This window comes from Triturus cristatus, chromosome 2_2, assembly GCF_964204655.1.
Source record: "Triturus cristatus chromosome 2_2, aTriCri1.1, whole genome shotgun sequence".
NCBI lineage: Eukaryota > Metazoa > Chordata > Amphibia > Caudata > Salamandridae > Triturus > Triturus cristatus.
Window position 1 is genome coordinate 318,896,499 of NC_140582.1, and position 15,082 is coordinate 318,911,580.

The 15,082-nt window shown below is 44.3% G+C and overlaps 1 protein-coding gene across 1 annotated transcript in view; it reads left to right on the top strand.

The window, feature by feature from the left end:
- The window catches only part of COL25A1 (collagen type XXV alpha 1 chain), an 898,191-nt gene that overhangs the window by 802,789 nt on the left and 80,320 nt on the right, over positions 1–15,082 (top strand). The window contains exons 20-22 of the mRNA XM_085641379.1: positions 2,264–2,308; positions 5,178–5,255; positions 12,999–13,022. Coding sequence (XP_085497505.1) covers positions 2,264–2,308; positions 5,178–5,255; positions 12,999–13,022 — 147 coding nt within the window. The remainder of the gene's footprint in view (positions 1–2,263; positions 2,309–5,177; positions 5,256–12,998; positions 13,023–15,082) is intronic.

Sequence of the window (15,082 nt, forward strand, 5' to 3'; positions counted from 1 at the left end):
TGTAGCTGACCTCACTACCCAGCCTTTAGCGGCACCATTTCAGCGTAGCCTAGGACACGAGCAGTGAGCTACGTGCTCATGCTGACGCACGCTCAGCTTCAAATTAAATATATTGAGAATGAGCACTAAGTAAATGTGTGCCACGGCCGCGATGAGTCTCTGGCAGCAGGACTGACTGTAAAGAAGTGAATAATCATAATGCTAGTTTGAGCTGCTGCAGCTTGACTTTTATTACGTGCTTGTCCTTTCAGTGCACCTAAACTCAAGCGCAACTCAGAGTGCACTCAGAGGAGCTTCTTTCAGGATAGAACATGTAGCAGCAACTGACTACAGTCCCGTGTCTCGCACTCCTTGAGAAATCCCCTCAGCCCCGTGCCCCCAGTGCCACTCCCACCGCTGATATCCGAAGCCTGCAATGCCACAGGGCCTCGGCGGCCTAGGCCCTTGATGAGATAGACAAACTTAGAGGAAGGCTATCTTCTCAGCCTGTTTGTTTGGTGGACGCTCACCACCAGCCGGCGGTAAGTGGTTGCCATTGTATCGAGATGCGTCACCTGAGCGGAGCGCAGCTCAGTGACGCTCTAAAATTAAATATTTTTCAAGTCCGATATTACTGACCTGAGTGTCAGTGACAGAGATCCAAGCGACGACGAGTCTGCAGCAGCCGTCCGGTCGCAGGGACGTATTTGCATGATGAAAGCCACAGGCAACAGCAGTGCGAGGAACGGTGGGCTGCCTGTGCCAAACGAAACTTAAGCATAACTGCCGCCCACTAATCGCGCCATGGCAATTCAGGGACACAATGTTTCAGTCACGTGACGCCATGTCATGTCACGTGACTACCGATGCGGAGCAGTGCACTTCTGACTAGACTGTCTCACATACACTGAGCTGCCAGATGAGTGCTAATAGCAGCGCTCCCATCTCCTGTGTGAGCTGGTGTCAGCAACGTCACGAGGCTCTTTGAATGCGTGACTTTGCATTTTTGTGCGGTGATGCGGATCATTACACGAAAATGCGTTAGTCTAACGCTTAATGCGTGATACTTGGCAGGGCTAGTAACATTATCCAGAGGGCAAGGCAAGTCCCGCACCAGGTACACTAGTTAAATAAAGCTTCAGACCTTCGGCTAGGATTCCAGTTCCTCCAGAGTTGATCAATTGATCAGTTTTTCACCCGGTTTCGAAACTCTAGGATAACCACTAAAATGGAGAGTCCAGATGACTCTTTGCCAGCCTATGTGTTATTGTATATACTTTTATATCAGAGTTGCACCGTAAGAACCTGTCATCCACTGATAGCTTAAGGTGTCTTGCAGTATAACAGAAGTCAAGAACTGGACCGACCTGTACACAAAATGGACATAATGTACATTATAGTGCTATTTTTTAGGGGTGCATAACATTCATCCTCCCAAACCTTTTCAGATATTCTTTTCAAAATGTCACAAGTTTCACTATATAACTAGCCAAGAAGAGATTGCAGCGAAAAGGACAGTGAATATCATGCACATTAATGTGCTTTTATTTAGGGTATAAAATGTTGCAAAGCTTTTCCTGTGCAGCCTTTGCTAAGTATTTTTGCAAATTCCCCAATAGATGCATTTTTATAAAAGAAAACATCCACAAAAGTAAGTTTTTCAGAATAAAATCCACCTCATGACAATACTTTCATAGAAAAATGATTTTGCTGAAAATCCTTCTAAAAAAACAATTGGCAAGAATTTTCGCCCACATGTGCAGTTTTGTGGAGTCATCAAAACTGTGCAGCCTTTCAAAATAGTAAAATCTGTAAACGTCATGAAAATTAGCAGGTAAATCCTAAATTTCACCCATCTGTACGCTTTGCTTTGATTTGATGTGAGTACTGGAAGAGGGTGTGAGATTCAAGACCTAGAACGATAATAGGGTCCTCTTTTACATAGTACCATAATATTAATAGTGTTTTTCATTTCTACAAAAGCATTTTCTTCCTAAACAATTGGTAATAAAAACCAGACAAAATGCAATTTAGACTTCTTAGTTAAAACATGTACTGTGAGTGTTTGCGGTAACCAAAACTCAGATAGGGGTGTTCTCTTTGTAAGTGTAAGCAACACTTGAGGGCCTGTCTCCTGCCATATCCCTGATGACTTGCAGGTTTTTAGTTTGCACCTTTAATCGAATTTATGTTTTTTTGTCGTGCAATCCTTGACCATGAACTTACAAGCTGCTCTCTTGCATGACCCTGCTGATTAAGCTATTCTATGAATCTTCTTTTTTAGGGTGATGCTGGGGATCAAGGCATTTCAGGGCCTGTTGGACCACGGGTAAGTCAGGCCACCAGGAAGCGCAGCCTTTAAGGGAGACTTTATATGCATCTCACAATACTCCATCTTAAGCACAATCCAGTTACCATAAAAAAGAACTATAAATTAATAGAAGAGAGTGGTAAAGCAGAACTTGAACTCAACACTAGCTTAAATAAATGGAGGCGCATGATTCCTGCCATGGCCTGTATACAATCGACCCACATCGAAGGTACTAGACATTAATCTCGACTTTCTATCACTCTGCCTCAGCCCTTCTACTTCCTCAGTTCCCATCCCAGCTGATGTGGCACCAAAGGGATTTACACTGTCTTTCCCTAGTCACTGTCATACTCCTCTGCCATTGATTTTTACACTTCACCACCCTCTCACTTCCAGCATCCCCCCATCATAAAAAGAGGGTGCAACGCTGGCGAGTTCAAACTTTTAACAAAAATGTAAATATAAGCAAGGATTAAAGAGGCAGAAATGGGGAACAAAAAGGGTCTAAAGTACAGAAGTGGGAAGGAATATTGGTGAAATACGCGGAGCTTACATTGAGTGAATGCTATCAGTGTGTTTCTACTGCAGTATACACGACACAAAAGTCAGTATATGGGGGTGCAACGTTTGAGGGATCTAAATTGTGAGAATTGATTTATCTGCTTCAGTCATGCATACTGCAGAAGGAGCCCTGTCATGCAGCATGGAATTCACACTGAGTATCTCATTTAAATGTCGGGTCACAAAAATATGCACAAATGTGGAGTGGTGTGGCTCACATGTATCACCTACAGCATTTTACAAATGTGATGTCTCAGTGCTTCCGAACCGCCACGCTGACTGCATTACCTCTGGGTGGTGTATGTGAAAGCAATGCTTAATTTGTGCTGGTGGTTTCCGGTGCTCAACACCTGCACTCAATTTTCAACACTGGCACTGATGACAGTCTGCCACGTGGTGGCACTGTTTGTCTAATGTAGTGATGAGTACAACAACAGTTGTTTAATAATTCAATATACACTAAAAATGACTAATACCTGTTACCCAAGCCATTCTCTTAGCTTTAGACGGCCTGGAGTAGACTGAATTCACACACTTTTAGAAGTGTGATGGTTAGTAGTTGTGTTGAAACTGTCATTGGTAACAGTGGCAGGGTCAATGGGTGGAGCAAGCTGCAGCTCCTCCTGACAATGGCACTGCCACCTAAATTTTTACAAAATAAGCACTGAAAAGCACATTGAAAACAGTGCAGTCCGACTCCTGAATCATTGTGAACTATCCCTTGAACCTGCCGCTACAGAAAGGTTTTGGTTGATGTATTCATTTGCCAATTGTAAAGAAGTGAAAAATAATATTAGTGATGCCTCTGAAGAGGAAGACATCCTTGGGCTTTTACTCAGTGCACAGTATGGATGGAGGCCTCGTCTCTATGCCGGACCAGCGTGCATGCTTAAGAACCAGTGAGTATGCAGTAGACCAGTAGCGTAACATTGGCCGCTGCAGCCTCCATGGTGAGGGGGGCCCAAGCTCCAGGGTCAGAATGATGGATTAGGCCCATATCAGTGTGACTGGGGGTGAATCTTTACATTGTTCAGCATTCTGTCTATCATTTGTTCTTTTTGCTTTTGTCACCCTAAGTGCGCCGGGTATGCCCAGACATGGGCCCCCGTGCTCACTGCGCCGCTGGAGTCAAACTAGCCTGGCTGATGAGGGATGATGCCCCGAAACAGGTCCCAGGATGCTTGTTTCCAGTCCAGGGAGGACCTGGCTTGGCAGTTCGGGCTGGACTGTTCCCAGGAACAGGGTCAAAACTGATTTGCATATGGCTGGATCCAAACTGGGGTGGTGAGCAAAAGAACGATGGATAAAACCCAGATGTTTGTGACTGGGGTGAATGTTTGCATTGTTCAGCATTCTGTCCATCATATGTTCCTTTTACTGTAGTAGACTGGCCCACACCCATTGTCTGCATGTTCATCAGAACAACCAGCAACACACCACATGCCCTATGCCAACAGACTCTTCAAAATGATCAAAAATCCTTTTGATATTTATGTTGGGGTTTTCTGGAATACTGTGTGTTGCCTTTTGATTACTTGAGCGTTTTAGAGGTGTTAACAAAGCATAGATCCGTGACAGCAGGGGCTGTTACAGGGCAGTTGGAAGGGCAGAACCCATGTCTGATGTTCTATGGCAGCGCGTCCTAACCAATGGGCAGTGTAGTTAGAATGCAGGTCTAAAGAGTTATGTCTTCAGGAGTTTCCTGAATGAAGTGTGGTTGGGTTTGGATTTCATATTGTATTGCGGACATTCTGAAGCCTGGGAACCGGTCAGTGCTTTAAACTGAAAAGTAGAAGTGCTGGCACTCGCTATTCAGAGTACCTGTTTGCTCCTGATACGTGTCGGTGCTCTCCCACTGAATGCATTGCAGCAGTGCTGAGAAGTGCAGGTACTTTCTCTTTCAAATGAAAGAAGTGCTGGTGCCCAGTACCGGACAGTACCTTCCCATTTAAAGCAGTGGACCAGGTGTTTGAATTCCCTCTGCCACATTGGGCCTACAGTATCATCGTAATCAAAAAGAAAGTGGCTGAACTTTTCAACGTATTACTTCTGTAAAATGTCACCTTGGGAGCATTTGCTCTTTATTAATCGCCTTTTTAAACTGAGAAAGTGCTAAAAAATAATAATAATAATAATGAAACACAAATTGCTGTAAAGGAAGAGTAAACGGTAGCTGTAGAACATGTTTTAATGTTGTATTTGTATGTTCTGTGCTACCCCAGCCAAAAGTCTGTAGCGGTTCAAGTTCTACTGTCTCAGACAAACGGGGTGGTGCACTAATGCTTTATGTGGTTACAATCATCCTTGTGTTTTTTGATTTTAACAGGGTCCACCCGGACAGAAAGGGGACCAGGGAGCCACAGAAATCATAGACTACAATGGAAACATCCAGGAAGCGTTGCAGGTACGTAGTGCAGTGCACTATGGGTAACGTCATGCGCATGTTGTTCTGCACCATCATCATTCATGCACTGTTGCAAATAATATTCATTCATTACTCCAAGTCGTAGTCCTCCCCGTCACAGTCCTGGTTCCCATCCCTCCCTCCCTGTTTCGGCTCCTTGTGTTTGGTGGTGCAGGATGTTGATCAGTAAGGTCAAGGGTTGTTTGCCACAGGATGTGGGTTTGGCCTGGAGGGTAGGGATGGGACCAAGGGACTTTTCAGCTTGGAATATCTGTGGGGAGGAGCTATCGCTCATGTGTGTAAGGACTGTGATGGGGAGGTCTGACGAGGAGGTAATGTACCTGTTTATTATTTGCATCTCCCTTCAGTGACTTTATGGGAAAATTATGATATCTTATTCAATAGGTGCTCTGCTTCACTTAATGAATGGAGTTTTTGTGTGAAGGTTTCTGTGATGCCTCTATTGATGACAGGGGCTTTTCTATGTTTAAATCAAAAGTAGTTGCAAAAACCAAAGGCTTATGTTATTGTTTCAAGAATAACTATGTTAAGAAAAGGACTGTTGCATGCTCCTTTTTGTATTTGTTTTTATAATATTATTGAGTATATATCGTTCTCCTTAGAAACAATTGCGATGGACTTTTTAAATTTGCAATTTTTATCGTTTGTTTTCTAATCTTTCTACTGCTGGCCTGTACTCTTAATTGTGGCCTAAAATGCATATACAGAAGTTACCCTTTTTGGGGATTCTGGTTCAACCTTTATAATGGGCTAACCGCTCATAACCCCAAGTCATGGAGTCGAATGACCCGCAGGACCTGCACAATTAGTAACTATCCCTGATAGGTTCACAGACTCCCTGAAGCATCCCACAGTCGTGCTGCTCGTTTCTCCCTCCGCAGAGGGATCTAAGCAGTGCTACTTGACAAGCACCGTAGCAGCAGCACAGCTGAATGGAAAATGGTGCATACAGAACACCCTACACAATGACAGCCCAGGAACACAGATCCTTACTCCCAATTGGGAGCAGGGGAAATCAGGTCATGCTGCAGCACGGTGACGTCACATGGTGTGGTAGAAAGACGACAGAATATGGAAAATTAAATAAATCAATCATATTCCGATGTCTGTCTATACCCCCCCCCCCCCCCCCGCCCGCCCCACCACAGAGAAATCTGAGGGGATGGTAGTCAAACTGGTCCCGGTGACTTCACCCATTAAATAAAGTAAATATTGTAGTATCAGCACCATCCCAAAAGAACAGCCATGTTTGTACCTCAACTAAAATGTGAAAAGGCCTTATTTAGAGAGGTGCAATTAGCAGTGCTTTAAATGAGCCGGTACTGTCCGGTACGGAGTACCGTCACTTTTTTATTTTGAGAAGGAGAGTACCGGCACTTCTCAAGGGAAGTGCTATACTTTTAATTGGAGAGTACCAGCACTTCTCAAAAACAAGCAGGTACTCTGCTACAGAGTACCTGCACTTCTATTCTTCCATTTCAAGCACTGGCAATTAGGACATTAGGGCAACAGCCTGTGTGCTATTTGGCCAGTTGAGCCGAATAAGATGAGGGCTGAGGCAATCTAAAGGTCTCAATCCTCAGTACAATCCAAAACAAGGTGAATATAAAAAACAACAGGTCTGAGGATTTACAACAACTAAATGTACTGTCATACACCCTTTCGGAGCTGGGCTTAAGGCATTTAAGTCTCCCTGAACAAGGAGGTTAAAAGCAAACTAAACACGCACAAATAGAAAATAGTTGACCGACAAATGTTTTTTATTCATATTTGGTTGTATAATCACCGATTTTGTAACTTGTGAGGGTTTTTATTAACTGTAAACAATAAACTTGAAAATAGAAGATATCCGCCTTGTTTGGTTCATGGCTAGTAAGTAGTACCTTTAGGCCACAGTTTGCTGACACAACCGCAAATGGCCACAAGGTGGTGCCAGTTTACATAAATTGCCAAAAAGGCGAAAAAGAAGTATCAGAATGCCAAAATCGCGTTTTGTCTGGGACTCAGAAAACCTCTCTGCACCGGAACTATCGCTGGCCACTTTTTTTTGCAGATTTATACAGCGTGAATGCGACCCGAAGGCATTGGAACTCAGGGACACACTCATTTCTTGGTAGGCACAGGGAGATTAAGTGGTATGACCAGAATCACAGGAAGCTGAGCCAACGCTGGTTTCCCAGCTCCAAGTGGGTAGATCGGGCCGGAAGGCCACAACCTCTCCCGGTGTTTTGTGAGTCGCGAACTTGGCCCAAGGTCATTAAAGCGCTGTACATAAGCACCAGATCACATTGCAGGACACCCCCTCGTGGTATTAGTTACTTGACACCATCAATCCGCAATGTTTTAATGTGCTATTTTTCCATTTGGCCACAAAAGAAACAACATAAGAGCACTACAATTCCTAACCTTCAAGTATTGAATTAACCTCCTATATAAACACCTGGATGGGTTGTGTCGCATATTCCAAGTAGGACCAAACAGGAAATGGATACCAAAACATAACTTTATATATTTTTTGAAGCCTTTTTTATCCACGATTACGTTTCACACTTAGCACGGGCATGTTTTCCTTTACTGGTGACATCGTTTACCTTTGTCCTGTGCAAATAGATGGCTGTTGACATATTTACTGACCCGGAAATCACCCATTGTTCTTCAGCCTCGGCAATTGCCTGAAGAAGCAGCTTAAAGTGCATGCGGTTAAACACTATGCACCCCACCCCCTCTAGCCGTGCAGTTAAAAGAAATAGCTCTCTCTGAGTGGTGACTGCGGAACACAAACAGCACGAAGCCCTCAAGACCTCATCCCTCACAGATAGCCGAATCTCTTTTTGTTTTTTCGAGTTTGGGTGTCATTTAAGAAGAAATGATTTGCTAATGGCTTACATGCACGAGAACCGCCCCCCACCCCCGCAGGACACTTGCAGGGCAAGAGGCCCGTTTGAGTTCTCCGGGTGGAGACAATAGGCTCATTAGCATTACGCAGATGATTGACTTCCCGGTGTCATTATTGTGGAATGTAGAACAGAAAAGAACAAAACGCCCTCAAAATGGCGCCTCGGCTGGGGTAAACATTCCTGCATAGCTTGTGAATACATTAGCTAGCAGGTTGGAAACTCGCATCCAATTTACAGCTCCGCCAGGTCAGACCTCCCACTGCATTTCACATCTGACTGGAGAACAAAACATTTTGCAATTAGCGCGCAGGTGGAAATTAGCCCCCGCGTTTGAGCACGAGCCTGGCTGGGCTCATACATCCGTGACGTTGAGAGAGACCGGAAGCTGAAAAGGCACCGCTGCTTGTAACCCTCCCAGTACTGGACGTCTTAGTTCAAATGAAGACTTCATCCCACACCTTCCATTCTGTGGCCATATCACCATTTCCTTTAACTTGGCTGTCCTCCACCCAACATCCGGTTTTCGTTCAATCTCCTAAGCCTCACCCCTCTCCGTTCTCCTGATGTCTTCTTCCTAACTAATGGATCCAGTGGCAGTTGACTCCTAGGGCCAAGAGGACCTCCTAGGAAGAGCCAACAGATGAGACACAGTAAGGCAGCACCGCAGTGCACTGCAATCGCAGTACTGAACTTAAGTCACCAACTGGAAGTAGGTCCCATGGGGGTCTAGCATCTCCACACAAAGCCAACTGGGGAGCACGGTGGGGGAGTGTCACTGTGATAATTACATTTAACACAATACAATGTAAGCTAAGGGGGTGTATTGCTTTTCATTTGGTGATTTGCACACATTCCACTTCCTAGTCAACAAGTGGGTTTGGTGGTGCAGTGGACTAATGCTTCAGCTGGAGGTCCCATTATCACAGTCAGCAACCCCAGCTGGCCTGCTCAGTATTTCATACTTCCAAGGACGACACAATGTGGACCATTGAGATGAGTGAGTGTAAACATCCATTATCTATCACTATTTTCAAACGATCCCCTCTGTGGTGACCACGTGCAAGGATGCTGGTTATCCGTTGGGGCACAGTGTCTACGAGCATCCATGCAATTATAAAACCTACTCAGCTTTTTTTCGGAGTCTGCTTTCTATGTCATATCCCTTTGCTCCCAAAAGTAAAATTACCACTCGCTTTTTGAAGTTCTGAAGACCGACTCAGTCGCCATTGACATCGGCGTGCCATTAATAATAACATGACACTCCATGAGAAATTAGCTGTTGCAATCAAGTGGCACTAACTTGAGACCGTGTTTCTCTAAACATTTTCATAGCTGCTCTTTTGAGTTCTGCTTTGATTTTTTTATTGTGGGTGTCAGGAAGCAGATATCTGGGATATGTCCCATGCCTGTTTTTTTAAAGGTAAACAGATTTTCCCATTTGGTAATCTTGGGTATGTGGCTGGAGAAGAAAGGCTACACTCTGACAAAGGCAACAATTTATAGAGCAGTAGAGCCAAACCAATTTTTCTATTTTTTTTAGAAATAATAAATTTAGACACAACGAGAATCAACATTTGATCAAATGATATTAATCAGCAATTCTGCCCCTTGGTTAATAAAGTGTGATTCTAGATAAATGTTCAAAAGAGGGCCATAAGCTGACTCACCTTCAATCACGTTGAAGCCACGTTCAAACATGTTATTCCGTGTGAGCTGTGCTCGGAACTGAAGAGAGAAATATCAGTTGAACGAAGTACACAAAAAGTTGATATGATGAGTCAAGTCTGAATCAGTCACAGGGGCCTCTGAGGAGGGTCAGCTGGTTTAAACACACATCTGTAGCTGCTGCGGCACATGGACAGACAGGTGCGATCTCCTCAAATCCCAGTCAAATCAGTGGATCTTTTGAGTGTTGAAGATGTTTCAAGATGACAATCCAAGCTGGTCTGAAAAACATTGTGTCTCATTGAGCCGGGTTCAGATGTTCGACTTGTCAACCTGAGTTGAAAGCCATTGAGGTGTGTTGAGCTGAGGTCAAAGGTCTAAATCAGTGATTAAACTCTTATGGGTTTCCTCAGTGATATAGTGCACCCCTGTCTATGGTGCAGCAGCTCAACTTTAAGAAGGTTTCAAAGTAATCTTTCAAGTTGTTAAAAGTCTTTACGCAAGGCTTCTCAGCATTGGCCGCTCAGTTACATTTTGCATGCGCCTTTGCAGAACTCACAATCTGCTCAGCTTCCTTAAACATCCCCATATCTGAAAAAAAAGCCTCAAAAGGCATCCATGACCTCAGAGAATGCGTCAAGAATTCACCCATGTAGTAGGCACCAGAATCTGACAACAGCGGTGTGTAGACTACCCTGACACAGGCAGTTGGCCAAGAGATTGAGGGGCTCATTTATGAGCCCCTGCGTCACTTTTGCACCACCGGTGCGTCACTTTTTGTGACGCACCAGTGGCGTAAAACATGCGCCATGTTGTGCCATATTTACGAAGTGACGCATCTAGGTAGATGCATCACTTTGTAAACCCCTACATTATACCTGCGCCGGGTATAATGTATGCAGGGTGGGCGTACCCCTACAAGAAAGGGTCGTAGGAGTGGTGCAGCGAAATCTATGAGATTTCGCTGCGCCACTACTAGGACGCCAATGCGTCAAAACCTTACGCCTGCCTCATGGCAGGCGTAAGGGTGACACAGGCCCTTTCACTTGGGGCTTGCCCCATGTGAAAGGAACATTGCTGAAGTTGCGTCAGGCTTCCGACACAACTCCAGCAATGTGCCACTTTTTGCGCCAACAGATACGTCAGTTATACTGACGTATCTGTCCTTTCTTGCGACATGATGCGTCATATAAAAAAAAAAGGGCGCACTGAGAAGTGACGCATCGCTGCTTTCACGCAGCGATGCGTCACTTCTCATAAATGAGGCCCATTATGGTTACAAACCTGAGAGAGAGTTAAATTCCTTCCATGCTCTTTCCAGTTTAAAAGTGGTTCTCAGGAGCAGTGGTCCTCAGACGAATATATGAAGATTGGAAATATGTACCACTGGAGGAAAACTAACACTTCAACCTAAAATTCTCACATCAGCCTGTGCCATCTTTTACTTCCAGATTACGTATTTCCTGCTTTGGGAATGTGATATGTAGCTTAAATCTCTAATATGGTGAGAGAGTGGCTCTCTTGTTTAGAACTATTTTGATGCCTCAGGCCTGCCATGATCACAGGCATAACAAATCTGTGCAATAACTGTGTTACCCTATAGGAGGATGCCGATAGTATGAACTCTTAGCCTTATCATACAGAAGCCTAATTAAGTGACGCTCCATGAGGTAAACAACATATCTATCTTCTCCATGCCATAGCTGAAGGATTACCTTACCATCCAGTGCCTTTCACCTGACCTGTCAAAATGTGGCAGGGCAGTCCCATATTACAGGGTTAACCAGGAAGGCAGAAACATTAACATATTTAATCATAGTGAACATGCCTTTGGGTTTGTTTAGCAATATGAAAAACAGAATTGCAGTAAAAATAAAATAAAAAACCAAGGCCAATTTTACAGATAGAATGCACTGCCCTGGTCTGCACGGTGGCACACCTTTAAGTGCGTGCGTCTTGCACTGACTGGGTCAGTGTGCTCTATCACAATGAATGTGCTGTGCCCTGTGCAGACACAAACCTGCCCTTACTCTGGGAACAGCACATTAGTGAAAAGCATAATGGTTGTCTGAAACCACCAGTCTGCCTTTCTCCGTGCAGGTGGAAACCCAGCCTGCTTTTTGAAAGAGAGCAGGAATCCTCCAGCATTGAATCACTGCACCGGCCTGCAAGGGGAGGGCTGGGGGGTCCGTTGTACGAGCAGCGGCACCTCCTGTAAACCGCAGGAGCGTCGCTCCACTGCTCACTGAGCAGTTCAAAATGGAAAAATAAAATTATAATAATGCTACGTTATTATTTCATTTTTTAACCATACTGCCTCGGTTGGTTTGGGGGCGGGGCAGGGCTGGGCTGTTCAGAGATGGAGGAAGAGTGGTAGGCACTTCCTAAGTGTGCATGACAGTTTGGACGGCTGTCTTGGGCTGGCCAAACACTCATGTGCACTTAGCATGTTCTCTCCCAGGCTGTATTGCACCGCCTGGGTGGGGAACATGCACAGCCTCCCAGCCCCTGTCCGAGCACCGAACCACGGCACCCAGACCAACCACAATGCTGCTGCAAGGCAGCATTTTGGCTGGTTTGGGGATTCTGGAAGGCTGTGTGCTTCCTGCTGCCAGAGAAGAGGACGGAGGACAGGCGGCGGCCCGCCGTACCCAGGTAAGTGCTTTTGTTTTTGCCCCTGAAAATAAGGGTACGCCTTGATTCCATGGGCGGACATTTAGCATTTACACAATCAGTTTTAGAGAAAGGGCCTTCAAAGAGCCCCAAGGAGAGCAAAAATCAGGTAGGCATGCCCATTCTGTTCCCACACAATTTCTAAAATGCTGCCCCACGTGTCCAAAATCAGATAAAGAAAACTGTGGACAAATAGCAGTGTGAATTCGTGACAATAACCACGAAAATGTTTCTGTACTTCAGCGATGTATCTCCATTTTCACCTACAGTAAGTTGTGATGGCAATAATGTATGTGCCATTTAAGGGAAGATAAACAAAACTATGCTATTTCTTGCAAGTGCCTGAATTCTTAACATCTTCATTTGCATTCTAAAGAGTATTCTTTCATAAATGCATCCTGTACAAACTTTTTGAATGGAACAACTACGTAATTGAAAACTCTATATCTTTTAACCTTATCTCTTCTTTGATATATTTTGCCAACAGAGGATTACCACTCTAACCGTCACGGTAATTCCAACTGCATGGTTTACTTTGCCGTTCTGTGGTCTGTCACTGTCTTCCTTTCCATGCATGCGTCAGTGTTTGTAATGCATCTATTAATTTTATAGCACTTGGCATCATTGCTCCCTGGCAGTCTGCTGTTGATATGGTTGTGTGTATCTGGAGATGCAGCTTGAGTGTAAAACATCTAATGTGTGTGGAACTACATAACTTTCCTAAGCCCCCCATGTTCAAACATTGGAGAGCCAAAAGAAGGTTTGTTCCAAAGGACAAAATAAACAATTCTACAAAGTCTGTGCACATGTCTCTCCCAAACATTCTCACTCAGTAAATAGTGCTTCAAGTGTCTGTGCTAGTGGCGCACTAAAATAGTGGCTTCCTTACTTGCTTTCTGGGAGAAATGACCAAGTACTACCAGACGAAAGGATGTGCCCAGTTCGATCCTTTTCAGAACTTGTTGGTCTAGATTTACCCAGATGCATGAACAAAAATTGTAGTCCTTATTACATATTTATTCACAAATATCAATATCACTCCAGCATACTTGTATATTGTAAGTCCTTGACTGAATACCAAATTATGAAACAATTTATTAGCTTGCATGACTGGCAAAATGTAGATTACCTAGCCTTTCTGCTTGCTTTTCTAAAAAGATAAGGTCAGCTGCTCTCTTGCTGGTGCTGTTTGAACCCACTTACTGTCATGCGCACACAACATTTGTGCATATTATCTAGGATAGGTTTTGTACTGGAAGGGTACCTCCCCATTAAACAATACTGTACATAAACATACTTTAGAACATTTCTCACGTTGGAACTGCGCTGGACAGTGCAGCACATATGCAATGTGGTAAATGGATGGAGACACTAGGGGCCAGATTTACTAAAGGCTTGTGTTGCCCTTGCACGGCACAACTTGTTGCAAGGTAACACAAGTTCTTAAGTGGGATTTACTAAGCTATGCAAAGCCATCTTGTGTGGCTCTGCGTGGTTTAGACAATCCGAAGCAACAAATGGCTGGTCATATTGCTGCCTTGCGTTACCTTGCAGCAGGGTGGCTTGGTGTATGGGTGTTCCTACGCATCCACCCATGGATTTTGGTGCATTACCAGATTTAAAAAAAGTTGTCAACCTGAGAATGTGTCAAAAGGATAAGCCCCCCAGACCCAGGAGTAACCAGGAGAAATATCATTGTTTCTCAGTGTTACTCCCTTTTTTCTATGTGTGGTGCATTTTGCATCACATGGAAATAGGAAAATGCCTTTAAGGATTGGTTTTGTGCAGGAAGGTGTCTCTTCCTGCACAAAAGCAATCCGGCCTGTAATTCAGGTGCAAGGGTGCCTGCGTTGGCGGTAGGCAGCATGCAGTGTGCCAGCAAAAGGAGGCAGCAGAAATGCGCCATATATCTTTATGGCACATTTCCTTGCTGCACAGCTTGACTTTTACAAAATCTGGGCCTAGAAGATTTCTCCAACTTGATCACTTCTTTGAGTAGGTATTATTTTTTGGTGCGAAGCTGTGTTTACCATTAATAGTAGATAGGGCTTTGCATCAAAAACCATGGGTGGTAGCTTCGGAATGCCCTAGTACCACCCATGGGATGCCCCCTTAATGCGAAGTAGCATAACGTGCTATTTGTTTTGCTTTACAGGGTACATCTCAGTGCACTGGAAAACAAATACTTTATGAACACTTTGCATTGGTTTGTGTCATTTACTCTGACTTTGCACCAGCAGCTTGTGTTGCTAAATCTGCCTCTGTAATTCATAGAGAAATATAATACGATATTCATTTGGCACAACGCCGATTCCTGCAATTTCACCACTCCTTCCCTCCTAAAATCTCATCACCTTCCTTCCACACCTCCACATTCATTTGCAGTGTGAAGGAAGGGGGCTCAGCCTTCTGTGAGTCCTAGCATCAGTTAATTGTTCACCAATGCTAATAAACAACTATACAATGCTCATATAAAATCTGTAAACCTATTTACACAATGCTCGATTCGTTGTTGTTTTTAATTTCATGCAAAGTCATTGTGAGACACAAGTTGCAATGTTCACATAAAGA